This window comes from Tupaia chinensis, unplaced genomic scaffold, assembly GCF_000334495.1.
Source record: "Tupaia chinensis unplaced genomic scaffold, TupChi_1.0 Scaffold000548_1, whole genome shotgun sequence".
Taxonomy (NCBI): domain Eukaryota; kingdom Metazoa; phylum Chordata; class Mammalia; order Scandentia; family Tupaiidae; genus Tupaia; species Tupaia belangeri.
The window spans coordinates 372,340-381,508 of record NW_006160060.1 but is presented as its reverse complement, the minus strand read 5'-3'; the positions used below and the strand labels follow the sequence as shown (position 1 = coordinate 381,508).

General features: G+C 62.6%; 1 protein-coding gene across 1 annotated transcript in view; it reads right to left on the bottom strand.

The window, feature by feature from the left end:
• Positions 1–6,068, bottom strand: part of SBF1 (SET binding factor 1) — a gene marked incomplete at its 5' end in the record, with an annotated part of 25,040 nt that extends 18,972 nt beyond the window's left edge. The window contains 18 exon segments of the mRNA XM_014591250.2: positions 13–181; positions 257–415; positions 495–563; positions 933–1,082; positions 2,126–2,238; positions 2,321–2,525; positions 2,601–2,699; positions 2,779–2,907; positions 2,994–3,107; positions 3,502–3,579; positions 3,689–3,802; positions 3,878–3,986; positions 4,076–4,208; positions 4,309–4,414; positions 4,987–5,097; positions 5,185–5,343; positions 5,535–5,672; positions 5,983–6,068. Coding sequence (XP_014446736.1) covers positions 13–181; positions 257–415; positions 495–563; positions 933–1,082; positions 2,126–2,238; positions 2,321–2,525; positions 2,601–2,699; positions 2,779–2,907; positions 2,994–3,107; positions 3,502–3,579; positions 3,689–3,802; positions 3,878–3,986; positions 4,076–4,208; positions 4,309–4,414; positions 4,987–5,097; positions 5,185–5,343; positions 5,535–5,672; positions 5,983–6,068 — 2,241 coding nt within the window.
• Positions 6,069–9,169: the final 3,101 nt, after the last annotated feature.

Below are 9,169 nucleotides of genomic sequence, written 5' to 3'. Positions count from 1 at the left end.
GCAGCAGGAGTGAGCTCATGCGGTTGGCGTAGTGGATGGCCTGGCTGAACACCGTGCTCTCCTCCTTCTGCACCAGCTCCTGCTGCTTCTCACGGCTCAGGGTCGGCCACAGGCGCCGCTGCTCTGAGGCCACATCCAGGGCAGAGGGCGCGTCCTCCTGGGAAGGCGCCTCCCCAGTCTCCTGCACATCGCCATGGGCGTGAGCCAGGGCCGCCCCAGCCGTGGCCCCACCCCAAGCCCAAGGAGGCCAGCGCACCTGGGAGAGGGCTCGCTCTTCGCCAGGCTCCAGGTAGAGGGCCCGGATGTGGGTCTGCACGTCTCCATAGAACATGGCCTCCCAGAACTGCGGCGTGCTCCACACCACGTGCTCCTGCACGCAGCTGTACGCAAACTGGGTCACCCCTGGGCTCAGCTTCTGCAGAAGCCGGGTGGGGGTCATCGGATGCAGCCAGGAGGGGCCTGGGAAGGAAAGCCAGGGCCACCCCAGCACTTACCCGGCAGAAAGCTGTGACCAGGGGCAGCAGGGCGGCTGCAGTGCCATGCTCGTCCAGAGAGGTGCAGTCCTGCAGGCAGAGCACTAGCTGCCTGGACGCTCTCCCCCAGCACCCCCGCCTCGAACCCCTACCATCCCTCCCCTCACTGCTCACCTCCAACCACACCCCCACCATCCCTGTGGCTACCACAGACCAGCAGTGCCCAGCACTGTCACTGTCACCTTCACTGCTGGCCCCACCTCTCAACTGCCTTGGACCCCAGATCCCTGCATCCTCCTCCAACAGTTCTTCCCCAGCACTCCCTGCTAATCAGGGACTCCCCATCCAGCAACACAAGAGTCCCCTGCCCCAAGGGGACCAGGGTCTCCCCCCCATCAGAGGGAGACAAGGAGTCCCTAATCCCACATGGCAGTGCTGGCATCACAGGCCTGGCCTCACCTGCAGGCAGCAGTTCATCATGCGGACGATGAAGTCGAACTGCTGGTGGTCCAGGACTGCCCGGTTCTGCTGCACGTGCAGGTGCAGCTCCTGGGTGAAGCACCGGCGGGCAGCTCGCCCCTTCAGGGCCCTCAGCACAGCTGGGAGCAGCTGGGGGCCAGGGGAGACAAGGCTGATATTCGAGAATAAGGCACCAGGATGGGAGGGCAACAGGCACTCCGGAGCCAAAGCCCTGGTTCCAGGCAGAGGAGACCCCCAAGGCCCTGTGGTTCAGGTGTGCTCAGATGATGGGGCCTCACCGATCGGCACATACTAGAACTTCCTGTGGACCCGGCAGCTTCACAAGTAGGAGCTTGCGAAGACAGAGACATGCGTGCTCGTCCATGTGCAAGCCTACTCTGTGTCAGGGCCTGGGCTGCGTCCAAGAGCCTGAGCCTGAGCAACACAGGCCAGGTCACTGAGCTCCAAGCTTGTTCTTTTGCTATCGTGAGCCACTAAAACAACTGGGAACTCCGCAAAGATGCTACGGTCGCCTCGGACTGGCTGCTGTGCATGAAAGACCCCACGAGTATTAACACCACAGCACACAAGTGGGACCCACTTCTATAAACTAAAGAAAAACAAAAGGTGGGGCCAGCAGATGGTGTGGAGGTTGAGGTGGCTACATCTCACAGGGTTGACTCCACAGTTCAAGTCCCAAACTAGGGGGCTTGGAAAATCACGCTGGGTGTGCATGTGTATGGCTGAAGTTTCGAGAGAATAGAGAAAAGGAATTGTGGCATGGCCATTCCCGCTGGAGGGAAGAGCGAGCGATAGATACCTCTCTCTCTCTGTCTCCCCTTTCCTCCCTCCCTCCCTCCCTCTCTCCCCCTCCCCAGCAAGCACAAGGGCCCTACAGTAAACAAAAACAAAACAAACACATATGGCTTTATGCTTTTTTTGGGGGAAGAATATAGAAGAAATTTATTGGTGGAAACCTCTGGGGTCCTCTGGTATCTGAGAGTTGAAGCAACCCCCTTGCTGAGCCTCCTCTGAAGGCTCACCTGTCACCTGCTAAGAGCAAGGAGGAGAGGCCCTGCTCTCCTGCCCTGCCCCGGGTCGGCAGGCCACAGGCCAGGCTCAGCACCCACCGTACCCCTGGTAGGCCAACCCTCCTCTGGCCCCGGGTGGAGGCTCTGCCCAGAGCACCTCACCTTCTTGGCCTCGAGCATCTTCCCCTCGAACACATAGGAGATGCAGCTGCGTACCACCTCCAGTCGGCGGGCACTGTTGATGTGCAGCCCACTGCTGCGCTCCAGGATGGCAGCTGGTGAGACAGGACGTGTTCCCCTGGCCCTGCTCCAGTCCTGGGTTGCCCTCGGGGCCCACCTCCCCTCCCCATCACGCACTCATGGGTGGCCCCGAGGGCACTGTGGTCCTCCTCTCAGTCCTCACGGCTGGGGGCGCGCCCTGCATCTTGGCCGCAGCCTGGTCCACGATCCACTGCACGGTGCCCTCATCCAACCGAGGGAAGGGCCGGGGCACCCGCCGCAGGTGGCTGGCCTCACCTGGCCTCTGCACCTTATGCATCGCCACGGCTGGGTACGGGTTCTCCTGGGGGATGGAAGGCATGAGCCAGTGGGCCAGGACCAAGGAGCACAGGCCCTCCCCACGTGCCCCCTGCCGTACATTCTTGTAGAGCTGCTCTGCCAGTTCTTGGACATGGCGCAGGACACGCTGGGGGTAGTTCTCATCCGCCCGCATCCGCGCGACATCATGGGCCACCAGCTGGGGGTCAGGATGCAGGGTGAGCAGGGTCACGTGGACAGGCAGGTGGGTAGGCTGGCTGGGATACGGTAGGGGGTACCTCATCAAACAGGTCTGTGGAGCGGTAGGGGACCCCACGCTCTGACACGAAGCCTGCGAAGGCCATGCCTTCCAGCACCTTCATCAGGAAGTCGTCCTCCACCAGCCCGCGCTGGCCCAGGAAGGCTGCCTATGGGGCGCACAGGAAGGTCAGCCCTTCGGGGGCCTACCGGGCACTCGCTCCAGCCCCATCCGGCACCACACTGGGCGACCCACCTTGTGGAAGCGGATGACAGGCTCTGGGTGGATGCGCACGATGTGCAGGCACCAGCGGTAGCCCTGCAGGAGCTGAGCAAAGAGCCGCAGGAAGACGGCACGCAGCTCCTTGTCCTGGAGCCAGGTGGGCATAGGTGAGTGCCAGGTTGCACGCAGACCCCTCTGGTGCTTCTTCCACTCCCACACCAAGCCAGGCATGAGCCTCCCCCAGGTCCTCCACCCACCTCCTCCTGCCCCACCGTGCTACACACACAGCTAAGTGCGAGCTCTAGAGCTGTGTCAAGTTGTCGGGCACAGGGCTCCTGCAGCCTGGTCTGTGCCTACCGTTGGCCACCACACCTGACTACCTGAGCTCCTCTCCCACAGGCTCCTTCCTGCCTACATGCGGCAGCCCGAGGCCAGCCTGGAGACAGGACCACAGCATGCCTGGTGTAGTCAGCTGGCCATCCACAACAGCAGACCCCGGTGAGGGGGCACAGGGCATCCCCACCCTAGAGTGGCCTCCTACCTGCATCTTCAGGGAGGAGGTGGACGTGGTGGGTGGGGGAAAGGCAAGGTCAGCCAGCTCCAGCTCTGGATCCAGGACCTGCAGAGGCAGAGGGGCAGCTGCATGGCCACTCTGGGCTCCGGCCCTCTGCTGACAAGCCGGCGCCCCAAGGCCCTGAGGATCTGGCTCCCCGGTGGCTCTGTCTCACCATGCTCAGGACACTGTGCGTCTGACTCTGCAGTGGCTCCGGCAGAGGGGGAATGTGTACACACTCAGGGACAGTCACGGTCCCTCCATCAAGGTCAGCAATAATCACGTCCAGCTGTGGACCAAAGGGAGTGAATGGTCAGGGGCTGGCGTGCTGGGACAACGGGGCAGACACAAACACGACTCTTACCAGCTCCTGGGTCTCTGCCTGGAAGGTGGCGTTGACCCCAATGATGAAGGGCGTGGGCGTGCTGAGGACCTCCAGCAGCTGTGCCGGCAGGATGGGCACGTAGGTAAAGCTGCGGCAGGCCAGAGTGCTCGGTGAGCCGGGGCAGCGTCCCAGAGCACCTGCAGGCAGGGTGGGCAGGGAGGGCAGGTGAAGGGGCACCTGTATCTGAGAGGGAACAGCAGTGCCAGGAGGCCTCGGCAGGCATCCGCAAGCCGCTGGTAGCTCCGGGACAAGAAGAGGACCTTGTGCTCCGTGAGGGCGGCGCAGAACAAAGACAGCACATTGGTGATGCCTGGAAGATGAGGGCAAGCTTGCCTGACAAGCCAGGCCCAGGGCCCACGCCTCTGACCACCAGCCCAGGAGGAAGCTGTGTGGAGGGGCGGCAAGCTCACCCAGCTGGCGGAAGAGCAGAGCTACGCTGCAGCGGCTGACAGGCAACGAGTCGGCCAGCGGGGTCTGGATGACCTGCCGATCACCAGCCCCCAAAGAGATGGTTCTCTGAGGAATAAACACAATCAAACTTCAAGAGCTTGGCCAGACCCAACTCAGCCCAGAGCTCTGTGGCCCCAGGTGGACCCTGGTGAACTGACAGACCCCGAGGTAAGGCTGGCTGGGGTGGCCGCACAGCGCTGCAGAGAAAACTAGGGCAGGGGTGGCTGCCTCTGACCTGGGGCAGGGGCGGGGCCAGGGTGGGAAAAAAAAAAAAAAACAAAGAATCCATACCGCTCCTTCCTCAACAGAGTCCAGCTGCACAGGACAGACGGCAAAGAGACACGGTTAGACCCCCCCAGCACACGAGGACACAGAACGGGAAGCAGACAGAGGCTGACGCCAACGTCCAGAGACGCACACACACAGGAGCAAGAGGAAGAGACACTGAAGGGTGTGGGCACACAGCACCGGTGTGAGAGCCAGGTGAGCGGGTAGGCCAGGACAGACGACCGTGACGGCGGCAGCAGGATGCAGGATGGGGAATCCAAGCCCGGGGCCCACTCACCCTTTGAGCACCAGGCCCTACCCCGCCCCACCCCGTGCCCATGCCAGGAGGTCCTGTGGTGGTGACGTCCCACCTGTGAGCCCCCAGCCAAGGGGACGATGCACGTCAGCAGGTTCCCGATCACGTTCTCCAGACACACGCTCAAGCCCTCCACGTGGATGGTGTAGAGGAGACCCAGGCTGTTCTGCAGTGACCAGAAGGGGAGTGGCAGCACAGACCACGGAGCGCCACGGAGCACCATGGCCTCTCCCACCCTGGCTGCCCACCTCACCCTGAACACCTCTGTGTGGTCCAGTCGTGACACCAGCACCAGCGTCTTTGGAGCAAACAGCTGGCCAGGCGGGGCCAGTGCTGTGGGCGACAGCTGTACCTGACCTCTCTCTTCGGCCTCCTCCTCCCTCTCCAAGGCCTCGTCAGTGCCCGCCGCTCCCTGAAGACAGGAACCCGATCTCCCCACATTCCTCAGGCTTGCCCCCTGAGCCCAAGGAGGACCCAGGTGAGTCGGGTCAGCCTCATAGGGACCCAGCTCCATGATGGGAGACCCCACAAGAGGCAAGAGGAGTTCGTCACGGCCCAGGGGCTCACCCTCACACACACAGCACCCCAGGGTCCCGAGCTGACCTGTGTGGGCTCCACCGGCTCCCAGAAGGTCAAACAGGCACAGTAGTGCCGTTCAGAGTTGATATCAGTGAGGACAGCCACAAAGAAGGTCGGTGGGTTCCTCTCGGCACACAGCTGCCACCCGCTGGGCTGGCAGAACTGCAGGGAGACCCAGCAGTTGGCACCTTGCCCACTGCCCTAGCACTTGCACTGCCAGGCCTGGGGGCTCCAGTGCACATGGGCAGCACCCACCTCCCAGTGAGAGCAGCAACAGCCTCTGGCCTTCCCACCTGGGGCCACTGGTGTGAGCAAGTGACAACAGGGCACAGTGACATGTACACCAACCACCGTGCCAGCAGGGGCCACCCTGCACCCTCCATGGTAAGGGCGAGGCACTGCAGGCCTCCTCTCCACCCCGGGCCCATACCGCCTGCCTCCCTGCCCGTGTGGCCCCTGGCACCCCACTCACCAGCTCGATGCCCTGGGGGAACGGGCTGTCCTCCCAGTCTCTCTCCGGGAAGCGCTGCAGGATGTGGCCCTGGCCTTCCCCACTCCCTGAGGAGGAGAGTGGGGTCAAGCGCCTGTCACTCCACGTCCGCCACCCCACCCCACCAGATAGCACCCAGGGCCCACCCTCCCAGGCTCTTAGCCTCAGCTCCCAGAACTACCATCTTCCTAAAAATAGTTCCGTGTGGAGAAGCCCCCGGACAGCTGCACATCCCAGGCCTCCAGAGGGCAGAGAAAGAAGCCCCTGGTGTTTCCAGGCCCTGTCCCCATGCCAACCCTACACTAGCACCCTCCCGTCTGCCACAGCACAGGGCCCTGCCCTGAGGGCAGATGCTCCAGATTACCTTCCACAACCAATCCCCCACCGGCGGCCCTCAGCCCCGTAACTCCCCAGCCTGTCAATCAGCGAGCACAGGACATATCTGGGCACCCCAGAGACCTAGCACCTGCCTGGGCCTACACTGGGAGCTGTGCTGGGGAAGGCCACTTATGTCCATAGCCCCTAACTACTACCGTCCTGGGCACCTCAGAGGCAGGCCCCAGCACAGGTCCCACAAGATGGGTCAGCGGGCCAGCAGGTGGCGTGACGGTTAAGGGTGCTGGATTCCTACATGGCTGATCATGGCTTGAGTCCTGGACTTGGCAACTTGTTTTCTCGTTTTTCCCTTTCTCTCTCTCTGTCTCTCTCTCTGGTCAAATTAAAATAATAATTATTGTAATAACAAATGGAATTAAATAAACAAATAATTCTTTAAAAAAAAAGGTGGGCCAGCAAGTTGTCCATAAGGCCATCCTCACAGCCAGCAGGGCCTACAGGGTAGCAGTAGAGCAGATCACATGAAGAGGTGGTCTCAGGACCTCCCTGAAGGGGGCCCGTGCAGCCTCCCAAATGCTGGAGCCCAGCAGCTCTCAGAGGAGGGTGTGAAGCACAGGCACACAGGCCACAGACGATGTGCACTGAGCACAGCCCAGGTCCCCTGGGCCAGGAGGAGGCACTGAGGGAGTGCGGGAGGCCCAGAGACCCCTTCCACTCCTCGGAGCCCCTCCAGTGTCCTCAGCTACCATGGCTGTGCACTGCTCCCAGTCCGGTCCACACCAGTGGGCAGAGGCCCTGCCGGCAGCTCAGCCCTACACAACCACACCGGGAAAAAGTCATGGTGGGGACCCTCAGGACGCCGTTCCTGCAGAGGAAGCAGAATACAGCAGAAAAGACGACGGCCCTCGCCTCCCATACAGGCCCCAGGGCAGAGGACTCCCACCCTCTGTGCAGACCCTGGGCCCTGCTGCACAGCCCATGGAAGCGGCAGATGGGGGAAAGGCACCACAGAAGGCTCCCACAGACCCTGCCCAGGTCCCAGGCCACGGCAGCACACAACCCAGGGGCCTGTCCACCCGCACAAGTGGGCCCCCCAGCACCCGCAGTCCCGAGGTGGATGGCCCTGCTCAACAACAGGAAGCCGCAGGCCCCTCAGCAGCCCTGGAGGCCAAGCCAGGAATATCGGCAGGGCAGGCTGCTAGGAGTTGAGGTGCTGGGCTGAGGTGCTGGGCGGGGAGGAGCTGCTCTGACTCACCAGACCTCAGCTTCCGGCTCCCCTCCCCCTCAGCCTGACACCCTGCAGAAGCTAGGCGGCAGGCAGGGGGCAGGTGTTTGGTGGTGCCAGTGTCACCTACCTACACACCTATGTGCTGCCACCAAGATGAAGCCCCAGAGTCCCTCTACAATGACACCTCCAAGGGCCACCCTTGACAGGCCCAGGCCAGCTCCCCATACACCCTCCCTGAGTTGTGGCTCCTCCCCCCACCTACTCCTCCAAAGGCCTCCTCACTGAGCCCCAAACCACCATCTGGGCCCAGCCCTGACACCAAGAGCTCACCCTTGCCACGAGGCGGAAGCAAGGAGGAAGAGGGTGCGGATGGGGCCAGCAGAGCAGGCCAGGTGGGTGGCCTTCAGGAGGCTGCTCTCAGCAGCACCTCCCCTACGGGAGGAGCACAGAGCAGCTTTGTCTGCATCCCTTCCCCCAACCCGTTCATCCTGAGAGTCACTATGCCCCACTTGCCACTCAGCCTTCAAGTCCCCTGCAGGGTCCTGCTCTTCAAAGAATCAACCCTAATCACGGGCATCTCTCCCTATGGGCACAGTGGGCTCAGACCTGTCATTCTAGTCTCAGTCCATAGAGTGCCCCTCTTCTGGGAAGCTCCTGCCCCAAGCCTGGGGCTTGCAGGGAGAAGCCTAGGACCTCCCTCCTGCCACCACACCCCTGACACTGGTGCACCTGCCAGCTGGCTGGACTGGGTGGCAAGCCCCATGCGGGTATAGATGCACCCTCCTCAGGGCTTGCTGAACACATACAGCCAGCTATATGGCCATCCTCCCCACACCCAGCCCCACGCACACCCCACAAGCAAACAGGTTCCTCAGTAGGAAGTGCAGAGCAGCTTCTGGAATTCCAAGGCGTGCAGAGACGCGGACCCTCCCTAGCAGGGCACAAGGGAGAGGCCTTGCAGCTCTCCTGAGATGCCAGCCTGCACTTCAGCTCTGGGCTGATGCAATGCCCTTGGCCTGCATTCTGGGCTGGGGTTGCTGCAGTGTCACCCCAGTGTCCGTCCACCCCACTTGAGCCCTGTGGCCAGAGGAGTGACCTGCAGCAGCCAAATCCCTTGCTCTTCCCTCAGGGGGAACAGGAGAGGATGCCTGCCCCTCCCACTCCAGTGACAACACTACCCAAGCAGCAGGGCTGTGTGTTCTCCCAGAGCAGTGCTCTCCAGGGGACTAAAGAGGTGGGGCACAGGGTCCCCTGGGGAACAGACAGGAAGTCCCCTGTGGGTGGGGGGAAGGCCTACTCAAGGGCGACACTAGGGCTCCTATCTCGAAGTCCTGCCACCAGAGCTTCCTCCTGCACGGTGCCCGCAGCCAGGCCCTGGAGACTGCAGGCCTGAGTGCCCAGAGAGCACAGAACAGGCGTCTGTCATTTGCTGGCAATGCCCATCACCAGTGCCAGGCTCCGACGTTAGGGCCTGGAGGGCCGGCCGGGCAGCGCGCACTGTGGTAAAGCAAAGAAAGGGGGGCAGCCCCTCGCCTGCCCTGCGTGTGCCAGCCAAAGCCGCACACTCTCCCCCCCCCCCCCACTGCCCCCACCGGGGGGGGGGGG